General features: G+C 33.3%; 4 protein-coding genes across 4 annotated transcripts; 2 read left to right on the top strand and 2 right to left on the bottom strand.

Annotated features, from left to right (window-relative positions):
• Positions 1-1694: 1694 nt before the first annotated feature.
• On the top strand, positions 1695-3790 carry LOC107904576 (probable WRKY transcription factor 53). Its single transcript, XM_016830990.2, has 3 exons — positions 1695-2260; positions 2831-2956; positions 3050-3790. Exons 1-3 carry the CDS (start codon positions 1923-1925, stop codon positions 3588-3590), a joined length of 1005 nt encoding a protein of 334 aa, XP_016686479.2. The 5' UTR covers positions 1695-1922; the 3' UTR covers positions 3591-3790.
• A 342-nt stretch (positions 3791-4132) lies between these two features.
• On the bottom strand, positions 4133-6947 carry LOC107904577 (ubiquitin-conjugating enzyme E2 10). Its single transcript, XM_016830991.2, has 5 exons — positions 6708-6947; positions 6540-6617; positions 5324-5451; positions 4728-4832; positions 4133-4566 (listed from the first exon to the last, which is right to left on the bottom strand). The coding sequence occupies exons 1-5, from the start codon at positions 6904-6906 to the stop codon at positions 4423-4425; spliced, it is 654 nt and encodes a 217-aa protein (XP_016686480.1). The 5' UTR covers positions 6907-6947; the 3' UTR covers positions 4133-4422.
• A 593-nt stretch (positions 6948-7540) lies between these two features.
• LOC107904578 (uncharacterized) lies at positions 7541-9845 on the top strand. Its single transcript, XM_016830992.2, has 5 exons — positions 7541-7948; positions 8026-8078; positions 8161-8325; positions 8487-8588; positions 9561-9845. Exons 1-5 carry the CDS (start codon positions 7738-7740, stop codon positions 9693-9695), a joined length of 666 nt encoding a protein of 221 aa, XP_016686481.2. The 5' UTR covers positions 7541-7737; the 3' UTR covers positions 9696-9845.
• Positions 9846-10383: 538 nt separating this feature from the next.
• LOC107904579 (hydroxyproline O-galactosyltransferase HPGT1) lies at positions 10384-13962 on the bottom strand. The gene is made up of 12 exons (XM_016830994.2): positions 13590-13962; positions 13414-13477; positions 13294-13343; positions 12984-13177; positions 12411-12474; positions 12254-12326; positions 12005-12125; positions 11844-11931; positions 11708-11758; positions 11431-11502; positions 11232-11344; positions 10384-10733 (listed from the first exon to the last, which is right to left on the bottom strand). The coding sequence occupies exons 1-12, from the start codon at positions 13703-13705 to the stop codon at positions 10711-10713; spliced, it is 1029 nt and encodes a 342-aa protein (XP_016686483.2). The 5' UTR covers positions 13706-13962; the 3' UTR covers positions 10384-10710.
• Positions 13963-15741: the final 1779 nt, after the last annotated feature.

Genomic DNA, 15741 nt, shown 5'->3' with positions numbered 1-15741 from the left:
AAACTGTGCATCATCTAACTCAGCGAACAACTGAATTGATATGGTGTTGACGTTCTCATTGGAGCGATAAAAGTTCTATCATATTGGTCAGGTCAACATTATCTACAAGCTCCACTTCAGTAAATTTCCATGAATCTGTTAAGATTGACAACTTGTAGAATAATTTTGACAGGGCCCTTCTACAATGGGGAGCTATTCTTTTACTGATTTTTTGCTTCATTTCCTCCAGCTTCATATTCTTATTGAATCTCATTAGTAACTTGTGTCGGGCTTCAAATATACAACCAACTTCTTTTTTTTTTCCCTACAAATTTCCCATTGAAATAAACATACACTCAACTTTTGGTTACTCATCTTCAATCAAAATTTTTCTCGCTTCAACTAAATAGAATAAGTTTTTTTTTTCTCAGTAACACTTAGAATGAAAACACATTATTCTAATGAGATAATAGCTGAAATTTTTTCGGTCATGCCATAGAACTTGACGGTATAAAAAAAATATTTATATTTGATTTTATTGAGTGCAACCAAGGCTAAGGGTGACACCATAAAAAATTCAAAATTCTTTGACAAAATTATCTTGGTGCCACCAACATCAATGGCATGAAAAAAAAAACAAACTTCTTCTGACAAAAAAAGCGGTGCAAACAACATTAATGACTGAACCAATTTTTTCTCAAATTATTAGGTGACGGCTACAACTATTAAAAAAATCGTTCCGTTATTTAAAAAATCAAAAAATATATATTTTTACCTGTATATGAAATATACATACTGGTGCCACCGATGGTAACAACAACACCTATCAAAAATATTTTTTTAATCCAAGCCCCAATGATTAACTACCGATTTGACGTTGGTGCAGCCAAGGATAACAACTGCACCGAAGGTTACTATTCAAAACAAGTCATTTACGTCCTTAATTTCAAAATTGGGTCATTTTTATGAATAATTAATAATTTAGAATATTTTTGTAAAAAAAAGCCAAAAATCGAGCTTGTCTTATTAAAGCCAAAACAAATATTTTCCTTAATATGTGGCAGTTAAATTGGTGAAAATGAAACATGTGAGAAACCCCCCTTTCCACTTTTCAATTTCAATCAAACCGGGTTACACGTTGGATCTTCTAAAATGAAAACTACCCAATTTAGCACTCATTGTTTTATTTTAAAACTGTAGAAGAAAGAAAAAGCAAGTCAGCCAATGGTGTGATATAGCGCACTCACTGCGTCTGATCCAACGCGTCGAAGGCCATTGCCCATTACTACACCCGACAACGACCTCTTCCTCATTTCAATCTTTTATGCCACAAATTTCCCTAAGTCGAGACAGATCGGAACGAGTTCTTAATTAAAGTTTTTATGATCAAGTAAAGTCTAAAAATTCGGTTGATGAACTACCTTTTAACGAGACTTCCACGATAGTTTTATTATTTAGATACCACCATACCAGGAATCTTCTAAACTCTGCACAAAAAAAGAAAGCGACTAAAACGATTAAAAGTCAAAAAAATATTGTAAGGAAGAAAGGGTCTACAAGTTGGACTTTCCTTTTCGCATTTTTTGATTTGAAAAAAACCCACATTTTCTATGACCAAAGACCAGTCCTCAGTCTCCTCATTTTTTTCCTTCATTCAAATCCCAAAAAAAAAGAAAACAAAAAAATCTATGTTCCCCTTTTTGTTTATTTATTACTTCAAACACCTCTTTCAAGCTTACACCCATATTTCCCTTCTCTCTACAACACCCTTCTGCAAACTTTTTATATACCTAAACACATATACATATATATACGTATATATTATTGTAACTTAAGAGTAAAAAGAAATCTGGGTCTCGTAGTAATTTTGATCTTCTTTTTTGTTTGGTCCTTTTAGTTTTTTTTTTTTTTTTTTTTGCTTTTCTGGTTTTTATATTTTATTAATGGAGAAAATGGGAGAATGGGAACAAAGGAGTTTGGTGAGTGAGTTAACTCAGGGAAGAGAGGTAGCTAGGCAACTTCAAGCACATCTTAATGGTGCTTCTTCTTCTTCTTCTTCTTATGATATTGAAACTCGTGAAGTATTAGTTCAAAAGATTGAAGCTTCATATGAGAAAGCACTTTCGATTTTGAATTGCAATGTTAACACTTCGTCGGCGTCGGCGGTTGTGCCACTAACGCCGGTGATCAGAATGCCGGAGTCACCGAATTCTCCCTGTGGAAGTCCACCGAGTGAAGACTCTGACCGGAGTTTCAGAGTTTCCGATGCTTCCAAGAAAAGGTACATACGTTAGCATACATGAGTGTTTTTAGAACAAACCAGTGAACCGATTAAATTTATTCAAATCGGTCCAATCAATTCAATATTATTTTTTAGATTGACACTCAGTTGGTTCTCCATCTAACAATCCGGTTCAAACATCATTGACATACATATATATAGGTGAAATTCTTTCAAAGTCCCCCTATTATAGAGACTGCATCAAACTAGTCCTACTATTAAATTGATCAATTTAGTTTTTTTTACTAGTAAAAGAAATCAAATCAAATCAAATTACAACAGGGTTAATATTTTTTTATGTAGTAATGTAAACTATGTTGGAATTTAATTTAATTTAATTCTTTTTATCAGTACATAAACTAAATTAATCCATCTAATAATAGAGGATGAGTTGCATTAAAATAATAATAATAGAGGACCAATTTGATGCAATCTCTAAAATAGAGTGGCTTCATAAACACTTTTACCTGTATAAATGTTTGTATATGCGATGAATTTTGACATGGATGACATTCATTTATATTTCCAATTATTTAATAGAGGGGATTCATCATTATAATTATGTTGCAGAAAAGCACCGAGATGGACACAACAAGTCCGAGTAACACCTGGGACAGCCCTGGAGGGACCTCTTGATGATGGTTTCAGTTGGAGGAAATACGGACAAAAAGACATTCTCCGCTCTAGATTTCCCAGGTATTTCAACCCAAATAAATATAAATCCATATATATATGTATATGGGTGGAAAGCTGTATAGCTTAATTAAAGAATGATTTTCATGGTTGCAGAGGCTACTACAGATGCACACATCGAAACATCAATGGTTGTTTAGCAACAAAGCAAGTGCAAAGATCAGACGATGACCCAACAATCTTTGACATTACTTACGTCGGAACCCATACTTGTCGTAACGTAACCTCACATCTAATGTCTGAAAAAAACCAAGAACAAGGACCCTCTGCTTCCTCAATGGCAGCCGTTGAACCACAATCATCATCATCATCTCAAGATCTACTTCTTAACTTCCAGAAAGGCCTTAAAGTTAAAACCCAAGATTTAGAGGATCAAACATACGCTTCATTAATCCCTTATACTTCATCAACGTCAAACGTTGTGTTTTCATGGCCTTCGGTGATCGACAACAACCGTAATTTCGTATCGCCGGCAACATCGGGGACTGACTTTGGTTTTGGAACTTGTGATGATCAGATTATTCAAGCTTCTGCTGCTGCTTCGGTAACGAGCTCGCCCACTGTTGGCTTGGATCATTTCCATCAGTTGGATGGAAATTTCACATTTGATAGTAATGGCTTCTTTCGCCATGGATAGTGCTGAGAAAGTTCTGTTTCATTGCATGTACTTTGAGAAAATGATGACTACTTTTCCTCAGTTTTGAAGAAGGTTTTCTTTTTTTAAGGTGGTAGATTTTCTTATAGCAAATGAAGACTACTTCTTTTCCAATGTTATAATATTTTTCTTCAACAGGATTTAAATCAAAATTAAGAATAAAAAATCACGAATGAAATTGATAGTATTTAGTTCATACATTGGGTCTTGATTAAGTTGGAAGTGAAACATAACATTGGGGTGTAAAATAATAATAATTGTTTTTTTATACATAAGCCTCAAATAGTGATTTCATTATAATTAAGCATAGATAGATAAATACATTTATACAACCTCAAGTAACTCATCATATTTTAAACAATTTGAAAGCTCATATTAACCTCTTTTAGCCAGAATTGTTTTGAGTTGAAAAGAAAAAAAAAACAGATTCGTAAAATAATCAACGGTCCAACGAATTTTTTTAATCAATTAGAATCAACTAAAGAAAATTCCAAAGTATAAACTATCCGTGACATTGACCCAAATTATCAAATATATAACTATGATTAAGGAGAATTGTTAACATTTTCAGAGTTAGGACACAAATTTCTCTGTTCCAAAGTTCACGTTTATGCATTCATTCAACATTAGAAAAAGCAACAATTGCTTCTTCTTTTTTCAAACTCAAGCCAGGTTGTTGACCTCCTTTTAAGTCATTTTAGGATTCAAATGACAGAACAAACATTCATCATGCATAGCCCTTTTTTAAAAACCAGAATATACGAAAAAAGAAAAAAAAAAGGGGGGGGTTTCCCCTTGCACACAACAATGCTCGTTAGCCCATGGCGTACTTCTGGGTCCAGCTCCTTGCAGTTGTCTCGTACTTGTTCTTGTCGGTTTTGTACATGTGAGCAATCTCCGGCACCAATGGATCATCAGGGTTTGGGTCCGTCAGTAAAGAACAGATTGATAACAGTACCTAACAAGAACATATTCAACAGATGGTCATTTCTCATTAGCTTTAGCATTGAGTTCATATTTTGGGATGAGCAGGTTTGTGTAGCTCACTATGGCCGGATCGTGCTAAATGTATAAAAGGAGTTTTGAATATGAATATCGAGATATTTCAAGGACAATCACCTTGGATATCGTTAGCGCAGGACTCCACTGTTCCTTTAAGATGTCTAGGCAAATGCTCCCATTGCTGTTAATATTAGGATGGAATACTTTCGTTCTAAATGCCACCTGCAAAATCCATCATCACATGGAAAATATTAGAGAGAAACTTCTTACAATATCATTGGTCAACCAACATAAAAGAAATCTACCTGTCCAGAGCAACGTCGGTTTTCATTTTCGTATATTTTCCACCATTTCAAGCTTTTCAGAATATTAACCAATTAATAGCATTCCAATTTTCATGTGAAACTGAGCTTAAACACCGATTAATGGTAATGAAGGCTTCAATCATGCTCATTAAAGCATTTCTCACTCTTAAAGGTCATACATCACCATTAACAAGGATTGCACAATCCTTAATTTATTCAAAATTTGATAAAAAGTAGATACCAGAGAAAGATGGAATACTGGATTGTAGAGGTAGCTTTCAACATAGAATAATGCGAATGATCAATGCCTTGAAGCATTTAAACAACAAAAGAATTCTCCATGCACTTGCAAATGTCACAAAAGTAAACCTACGACTGTTGTAGACAAAAGATGCAAATAGAGAGTACCTTGGGAGGCTTGAAGGGATAATCTGGAGGAAAATGGATGGTCACCAGGAAAACACCCCCAGCATAAGGACTGTCTGGTGGACCCATGATTGTTGCCTGCCAATGGAACATGTCTTCAGCAACAGGACCTGCAACATTGTCCGATGAACCATAAGCAATATATAAGTAAAACAGTTCAATGATACTCAGAACACTTATACATACAGAACAATATCCATGTACATAAATGATAATCACACTGCTTATCTAGAAGCTAGACGATAATTCATATTCCGAGAAAACTATTTTCCTGCTATTCAGTCACAATTCTTAGCTGCTTGAGAAAAGCACATAAAACAGAACAAACAGTCAACAAAGGAACCATAGCCCCAACAAGAAACCCAGTTTAGAACTATTATTCAACTTGATGTACGTAAGGCACTAGCAATCAACTATGGTCATAAACTAAATAACAGAGAGGTTGGGACAAACTACAGGTTTTCTTCCTAGTTCACCTTCTCATGCCCGTACTAGACATATCAGATACAGATACAGTCTGAGGATCATCTGACAAAAATATATTAAAGCTTTCACTTCCCTTTCTCTTATTATAAGCTGAAAAGGGGAAATATATATATTCCTTCCAATCACTCTGTCTTTGAAGTGGCACACTTTCAAACCTTAAACCAAAGCAAAAGACTTCCATTTGATGACGCACGATGAAAATGCAATCATTATCATCAATTCATACAGTATATAAAATGTATCAAATTCCTTTGTCAACATCAACTGAAACACGATAAGACAATGTACACGGACAAATTTAGTTCATCAAAAGTTTCATTTGAACATACTGAAATGCCTTTTATCAATTCTCTCAGACATTTTAAAATTAGATTAGCTCCTCTTTTTGATGATGGGCCTTGACTGATTTTTAGAATAACACAACTTACACAGACAACACGGTTATGAGGCAAAAACACTGACACGAAATCGAAATCACTTCCAAATAATCGCAAATAAATATCACTATTATTTTTAATAACTTTTTATAAGAAAATCACTGATAATTATACCAAAAAAATATTTTTTCAATCCTCAATTAAATCTGAAACATATATACCAAGAAATCTACCGTCCTACAATAATATAAGAACAAAAAAAATTAAATATTCGAGAAAATGAAAATAAAAACAGCGAAAAAGGAAATCATATACATAGAGAGAGAATGCAATACCAGCGCTGCAAGATGTAGGAGGATCCTTCTGTAAATCCTTCAATTCCTTCAAGATCCGCTTCGATGCCATCGCAAAACCTACAATCCATACAGCATAGATCAATTTAAAAAAAAAAGGCAAAAAAATAAAGAAGGAACAATTAAAAGCGAGAAACGAAGATACTGAACCTGAAAAGATGATCCTCCTTTGGCGGTAAGAGAGCTGAGGTTTTTGATCGAGGAAAGGAGAAAATGAAGAAGAAAAACCAAGGCGAAAAACAAAAGATGAGAGAATTTGTGATCGCTTGTAGTGGCGGTATTTTATAAATGGGTGGACCGGCCTCACTTGTGCGTTTCTGATTGAGTTATTATTCTCTTGTGGGTCCATGACTTGGCGTTCATTTTACGGGAGTTTTTCTCTTTTGGTAATATACGAGAGTATGTTATTATAATTCTTCTATTATATAATAATATAAAATCACATAGGAATTCGTCATTTTCAAATAAATCAATGTAATGTATCAGTATTTATCGTAATAGAATATATTTTAGATTTAAGTTAATTTGATGATTAAATATCAAAAATAAATATTATTTGAATTTGAATTTATAAATTTGTAATATTTAAAATTGTTATATAAAAAAAATTTAAACCGTAAAAAAGAGAAGGGGTATGAAAGTTTTAAGTTGGTGGAAGCGATGGAAATAGAAAATGTCATATGATATCGATGAAAATAGTTTAATGATTTAAATAAATGCTTTTGAATAATTCAATAACTATTTTATAACTTTTTGAATTACAATGATCAAAATATAAACTTATAGTATAATGATATTGGATATAATTTTTTTATAATTTATTTCATATAATAAATATTTTGCGCAAAGCGATGCTTTCCTAGCTCGCCATACCAGCTTTATTTTTTTAAGGGCAGAAAATTTTGGATTTTGGAGTATAACATTTTACAACTTTTAAGGGTCCAATTGAATAAAAATATTCTTCAAATTCCAAAGTGATAATTGATTACAAAACTTCGGGACTAAATAAAAGTTAACCCAATAGTTATTCCCTGACTGCATAGGCGCGTACGTGACGTGACCATCAGATCATCAGCGAAGAAAATGTAAAGGCTTCGCAAACTGAGACTTTTTTTCATTTTCCTAATAATTTCCTCCTTTATTGCAAAATTTTCTTTCATCCTCTCCGATCACATTCGCAATGGATTACGATTTCAGGAACAGAACAGGTCCGCCGTACGAGGCGCAGATCCCGTTTTACCGGCAACAACCCACTTCATCGTCATCTACCCATCCGATGTACGGATCTTCAATGTACCCGAGGATCGGTGGTCAACCCGCCGCTCACAGTGTTGCCCCTTCCACCACTCGCGCCTCTTCTTTCCACCAGAATTTTTCGCCTTCCTCTTCCTGTAAACTATCTCCCCTAAAAAAATATTTTTTTTTTACTTTTTTTTTTCATTTTTTTTCTAATTTTGTTTTATGACAGCGGGATTGGGCATTAGGGTTGCTTTGAAACCAAAATATCGTATTACACCTCCGGTAAGCCCTCAGTCGCTTCATTTTGGGGGTTTTTAATAAGATGAATATGTTTATCCTATTAATTAATTTGTCTTTCTTGCAGCCTCAGTTGTCTCCCCAAGTTGGGGATATTCCTCGAAGCAATTTTCAGTTTGATTTCGAGTTTGAGAGGAAAATTTTGGCAGAAGCAGAAAAAGAAAACATGAATTGGAGTAAGCTTGGCTTGGAAAACCTTTCTTCCAAGCCTATCGAAACTTCTTCTTCAACGGTACGCTTTAGACCTGTCTTTGATTAACGTTGTAACCTGTCTGTTCGATGGTTATCTGTGATGACATTTTTTAGGATTTTGTTTTAATGAGATTGGTTCATATTGGTTGAGCTTTAAAGGGTTTCTCTTTGAAGAAACAGAACAATGATTTGAATGTGCAGGGTGCAAACTCAGATCCTGTGGTGAGCAAATACATTGCCTCTGGACTCAGCCGAGAAGCAGTGACCCTCGCAGTTGCAAATTACGGCGACAATCCAACCAAGGTATGTGTTGATAGATGTTACTTCATCAAAGTCGTAGGAAAACCTGATGATAATTGTTATTAGAATCTAGTGAATGGGTTAATCATAGTCCTAGTTTAGAGCTTGATTGGGTCTACTTTGAAGCATTCATCACTCGATGTCTTTATTTTGCAAGATGTGCTTTATGCTTGAGATTCGGATACATAATCGTCATGGATAGTTAGGATTCTATCTACCTGCACTTTCTTGATTAGCAGAGTAATTTCGGTTTAATGGCATACTTGGATTCTTTACTGTTGCTGTGTTTTCTTTCTCTTTTGGCTTCATACTGCTCTAGGAGAAATAATTGATTTTCATGATCCATGAGTTAGTTTCCTTTGTAGCATGTCGGGAATGCACAAAATAATTGTAACATGCGCTTTATGCTTGAGATTAGGATACATAGTCATCATGGATGATTAAGATCCTATCTGCATTTTCTTGATTAGCAGATAGTAATTTCGGTTTAATGGCATGCTCGGATTCTTTACTGTTACTCTGTTTCCTTTCTCTTTTGGCTTCATACCTATCTGGGAGGAATAACCGGTTTTCATGATCCATGACTTGGTTTTCTTTATATCATGTTGGGGATGCATGAAATAATTTTAACATGTGCTTTATGCTCGAGGTTTGGACGGATGATTAGGATCCTGTCTACCTGCATTTTCATGATTATCAGAGAGTAATTTCGTTTAATGGCATGCTCAGATTCTTTACTGTTACTCCGTTTTCTTTCTCTTTTGGCTCCATAAGGTTCTAGGAGAAATGACTGGTTTTCATGATCCATGTCTTAGTTTCCTTATATATCGTGATGGGGGTAAAAATTTCTCCTAGTGCTTTAGTTTGAATAGTTTCATTTCATCAATTCTTCTGGATATGGAGCTGGCATTTTCAAAAAGTGTTCATTAAAGCACGTCTTTCATATATATTTATGTTGTTTCGGTCCTTTGATAGGTTCGGGAATTTGTCACCGGTTACAACCTACTGCGAGAAATGGGGTTCTCATCAAACAATGTGGCTGAAGCCTTACTCATGTATGACAATGACACAGACAAGGCATTGGCTCATTTCCTTAACAGTTCATCATGAGTATGTTAAAATAAACCAAAATAGTTTGTATGCCAATGAAAACTGGAATGATAATCTGCCATCTATGTGTTTCGCTGCTTTGAAACAGATTGTACAAATAGTCATCCTACAATATTTGTCGTCTCTAATAAAGAACAAACATTACTATTATAACTATTGCCTCATTGGTGTTAATTGTATGTATGGGTGTATTGTTTCCCCTAAAGTATTGTTCTGGAGAACACTTTTATAAGTTATTGCCTATCATCATCCAAAGAAGTATCATGCAGGCTCCTATACTGGGGTCAAATTGCATTTTACCCTTTTAATCAAAAAATGAAGGGCTAAATTGGCCTCTGCATGTAGATTAAAGAGCAAACAAATCTTTTTGTTAAAAATTTTATTAATTCTTATTGTTAAAAATTGATCTTTATACCTCAAAGTGAGGTACACATGGTATGTCATGTATCATTGTTTGGTTATTTTATCAATCATGTCAATTTTTATTCTGTTAATCTAATGTATAGAGATTAATTTATTTATTTTTTGAGTAGAAAAGGTAGATTGTAATCTACCTTTTAGTGGGACTTTCATGATACTTTTACCAACATAAATATGAATATGTTTGAATATATAAATATAATATTTCCATTATAAGAAAAAACATGAGAGAAAAAGAGCACAATTTTGTATCCACACTAGTTTCGTGTCCGGGTAAGATAGATTTACTTAATATATTAATCCAAACAATGCCTAACATTAGAATAAATCATGTATCCAATATGTTCTATCTGTATAAAAGAATGAACTTATACAAGAAAAATGAATAATATAACCCTCTTAAATCTACTATTATCAATTTCAAACTATGCTCTCAATGGCTCATCATATGGCGGTTTAAAACAACTTGTATTGAGCAAGTAATAAGCCCTCTAATCAAAACTCTAAGGAGCAATTCTTTTATCAAAATAAGATACATCCTCTCATATGTATAGCATTGGGGCTCGTATTGCTTTTCCGGGATCGGTAAATAAACTCAAACTCCAGAACAAATAGCTCCTGAAATCACATCCAATGGAAAACAAAAGATATACATGTTAGTTTACCCCGAGAAGACCGAAACAAGTATGTCAGACATGGGAACTTTAGGAAAACGAAGAGTCATAGGATCTATCAAGAAGAATGTTCTCTGTTTAGGGATGTCTATACCTGAAACTATCTCATGATTATCACTAAGGAGTAAGGAAAATAATACTTCCTACTTTTGTTACTTGTTCTTTGAGCTACTCAGACTTGAGTGTAAGTTTCAAACATGGATATGCATGTGACAGGAGTATAAAGTTCTTTCACGCATTGGAGGGTTCTAGGAAGGTATATCCACACACCCATGTCCACATATGGGTCGGTAAAAAGGAGTCAAATATGAATATTTCAAAAAAAATGAAGAGTTGGAGCAACATAGCTTGTTCTTTTTACTAAAGTTTGGATACTAATATCTATATTAATTATGCATACCATGATACCATCAGATAGACAAAGGGAGAAAGAAGGAGAGACCTGTGGACCAAGATGAGCAACAAAACTTCCCTTCATCTACATGTTTGACATCGAGACCTATAAACCACGACCCAGCACTGACATCGTCATGGGCATATGTGCGCAGAAGAGATCTGCAATTCAACGAAATAGGATCAACTTCCTGCTTTAAAACGGCATAACTTAAGTAATCGTAACACCAAAGAGTAAAGGCCCTGACCTATTTATCGAAATAAATTTAGCCAAAGCACCTGATATGACATACATTTCGCCAGAAGCATGGCGAAAATATCTGTCCAACACCCGAAAAAATAAGAGAATGTACTCCATGGAAGGAAAACAAATATCAATGTACAATAACCAGTACAAGAATCAGGAAAGCAGAAGTGCTTTTACAACTAAATTGATAACACGGATCTTGACAGTGTAGGCAATAAGTAATATTAACAGATATTGGTCTAGAATTCGAAGATGATATCAATGGCGGTAAAACTTACGATTTTTTATCACCAAACTTCCACCAATCTGGTTCATACCATTTATGGCTCCTGCCAATATCAAGAGTTGCAAGCATGAGAAGAAATAAAGGCTATTCAAATATATCAAACTCATATATGTCTAAGTTGAACTCACGGTTCTGAGAAAACTTGGCCAGATTTCATACAGCCAATATAAACACGAGGTTTGTCGAGATGAGATGAAAGTGTAGCTCCCAAGGCATCTGGAAAACATCAAGTCGATAGTGTGAAGATTCAAAATTGAGAATTCTGTATCACATCAATTGCGATACTAACCGATATTTACATAAACATCGTCATTGACTTTTGCGTAAAAATCAGCATCCCATTTATCTGCAGCAAGAGCAAAAAACATTTTGACTTTCTTTGGAAGCTCTCCGGGTGCTTCGACTTGGTCCTGTTTAAGGGAAGTATATAGAAATGGTTATACGGATGAATCAATAACCGAGTTTTTGAAACAATACCAACTGCTTCTGACCGACTTCTGAAAGTAATACTTGCATAAGGAGTGTTCTGTTGACTTACGAGAATGATAAAGTCATTTGTTTGCCTATTTTCATCATCGATGCTCCTGTCTAAATTGTCCTCACGATCGGCACTGGAAAGCTATGCAACTTAAGAATGATTCTAGCTTTACCATCATCATAAATTTGCAAGACCCCATTGAAAGAGAAAATTATACCTTCTTCCGATGACAAATCGTGAAACTACACCTTTTTCTTTCTCCATTTTCTTCAAAGTTTCACCTGGAAAATTATCGATTCAGGTCATCAACGCAATCTCAAAATCGTTCGTATTGTCCCTCAGTACAAATGCATGATACAGCATACATGTTAAACTAGTTGTGTGCACATAAATTGTCTGTTGAAGATGCATATATTGAACTTGTCCCCTTAAAGGCTAATAGCTACAAACAGGACCTATTATGAACAGGTGTTCATACCGCTTCCCAAGTTCCGACAAGAATATAAATCCATTTACACAACAATCCGCTAATGCAAACAAAATCTAACCCAACAGATAATACAATAACGATTAATGGAAAGTCAAGTGTTCATACTGCTTCCCATTTGTGTGCACATAAATTGTTAGTTGAGGATGCATATATATCCCCTTAAAGACTAATAGCTACAAATGGGACCTATTAAACAAGCATTTTGAGCAGGCGTTCGTACCGTTTCCCAATTTCCGAAAGAACATAAATCCATTTACACACCAATAACAAATACAATAAGGAATGAAGGAGTGTTCATACCGCTTCCCATCCAAGCCTTACGTATAGCATCTCTGTTGTTTTTACGGCCAAATCTCGTTAAAACTCCGATTACTACCAGCGGCTTTCTCTTTGAAACAGCCCCGCTAGTATCCGATGAACGCTTAGAAGTAAAACCCTCTTGTCTAGCTATAGCTAGATCCATTTCAAGGGCAGATAATGTCTTGTGTTGTTCCCTATACAAAAAAGAAGAAGCCAATCCTCAACAAAATATTAATGTTGCAAATTGCAATAGAAATTCCTATTGTAAATTAGTACTCAAAAGTCAAAATAAAACAAAATTCCATCTTACCTGCAAGCAACGATTTTCAAAGTATCATCCACTGATATAGCAGATTGACCCTAAAATGAAAAAGTCAGTAATTCAATCAATTAAATCAAAACCAACAAAAAAAAACAGCTAAATTCTCACCAGCCCTGTTACTCTATCAAGTTCCTTTATCAAATAAACCCTGTTTTGTGCATCCTGCCATAATCTAAATTCCACATAGAACCCCCCCCCCAAAAAAAAAGAAGGATTTTTAATCAGTAAAATGAATTTAAATTACAATTTAAAAACCTGGGTCTGATAGTAATTAAAGAACTGACCTGCCAGCAACATAAAAAGAAGCAAAAATGGCGAACATGGAGATCAACAACGAAGAGATTCGTGTTCGAAACACCATATTTGATACTTTGCTATTGGATCCCTTACTCTGCATCATCTTCTTGAATGGAAGAAAAAATACCCAGATTCAGTGATGTAAATGAGAAGTAGATCCAAGTCCAAGTACTGGGTTTTTTTCAATGATCTGGGTATCGTATCGTAGTATGGTTCAGGGACTGGCTAAAAGATGACTTGTCACCGTTGAAAGCAATTCTCCGAGGTTGTCGGTCTTGTCTTTTTGGGTTTTCAGTGCAACGCCCTGCAACTGCAAAGCCTCAAATCTTTCAGGATTTTCCGGGTTTTAAATACACTTGGAAACTTGGATCAGGACATGATAATACTGTAATATTATAGAGTGTTAGTGTAAAAATAGCACTGGTAGTGAGATTAGTAACTATAGCGATATTGTAGTGTGAGATAAAAAATAACTTAAAACACTACACCGCACCCAATCGCTTATTCAAAAACACCTTTAATATTTCATTTATTTTTTAATATTAATTTTATTAAACAGTGATTTTAGAGAGTAAATATTAATTATATTTCAATCTGACATTATTCTATTTCTTTAATGTTGTATGATTAAATAGATCAATTTAAAAATAGAATGACTAATTTGCTTCAATTCCTATAATACAAGGACATCTCAGGTGCATTACCTAATAATAGAATATATAAATACAATTGAATTATATTAAATTTAGCTATTAGTCTTTGTACTATGTATAAATTGTTGATTTAATTTATTTACTTTAATTTGATTATTTTTAATCTTTATACTTTTTGACATTTGAAATTTTAATTTTAACCAAATGATAGTTGTTAAATTTATTACACTAAATTTTATTATTTTTAAATTTTGATACAGTAAATATATTATTGCAAATGTAATATCATGCCAATTTGACATTTTTACATGTTACACAAAAATTCAATTAATAGATTTAACGAGTATTGTTTATGTCAAAACTAAAATTTTAAAGTTCGAGAATAATAGAGACTATGAATGATCCAAGCGGAAAAAATGGAATGAAATTTAATTAAATGAATTTAACAGTTATTGTTTGCGTTAGGATTGAAAATTTAGAATTCGAAAATATAGAGACCGAAACAGATTAAATTAAAATTGATAAAATTAAAATATAAAGATTAAATTTATAACTTATACATAATATAGGGACTCACAGAAAAATTTAACCATTGAACCATAGTATAAAAATGCAAATAGAGTAAGTATGTATAGATGGAAAGAAAGTGGTAGGTTTGGATGATATGGTAACACAACGTAATCCTTAGTTTATACTTTATATGGCAATGTAATCATGCGAACGGCGCCGTATCATGCCGCAGATATAATTTAAATTCTAATTTTCCTTTTCTGAATCTTTTTCATACGAATTTATATACAATATTTTATAAGGTTCAATTTAAAATATTAAAAAAGTTAAATTTACTTTCATTTTTATAATTTTTTATTGAGTAAATATAATTAATTGTATATTTAATATTCATTATAAAATGATTTTTTTTGAATAATTTCATTATAGGTTTGGATTATATCTATTTTTTTTGACGCAATGTCTAGAACTATCCATAACCTCTCTCCAACTCATAAATAAGAGGATAATGTGTTTCAACAACCTCGAATTCATGTCTTCTTGCATTGGTAACAATGCCCATATATCGGACACTTGTATGGTTTTATTTACTTATGGCTTGATATGAAAGAAATTGGAGGAAAAGAAAAAAAAAAGAAATAGATGAAAATGAAAACATTTTTTTTGTTTTTAATTTTTATGTTATAAAAAATATGATATACTAAATATATTTACTATAAAACACAAATAAATGTATGAAATAGTAAAATTAAAGGTTTAAAATTCATTATTTATTAGGTGCAAAATAAAGTTTTAATAATTTCAGAATTAAGTTTAAAAAATTGTCAACCCACTAATTCTGGTTGTGAGTCTACAAATTTCATTGGAAATGTACTAAGAATTATTCTAAATATTAAATATAAGTACAATTTTTTTTATGTTTTTTAATATTATATATGATTTTTTTTTCATGTACTAGTGAGTTTGTACTTGGAAT

This window comes from Gossypium hirsutum, chromosome D11, assembly GCF_007990345.1.
Source record: "Gossypium hirsutum isolate 1008001.06 chromosome D11, Gossypium_hirsutum_v2.1, whole genome shotgun sequence".
Taxonomy (NCBI): domain Eukaryota; kingdom Viridiplantae; phylum Streptophyta; class Magnoliopsida; order Malvales; family Malvaceae; genus Gossypium; species Gossypium hirsutum.
The sequence above is the reverse complement of the archived record's forward strand: the minus strand, read 5'-3'. Positions and strand labels throughout refer to the sequence as shown.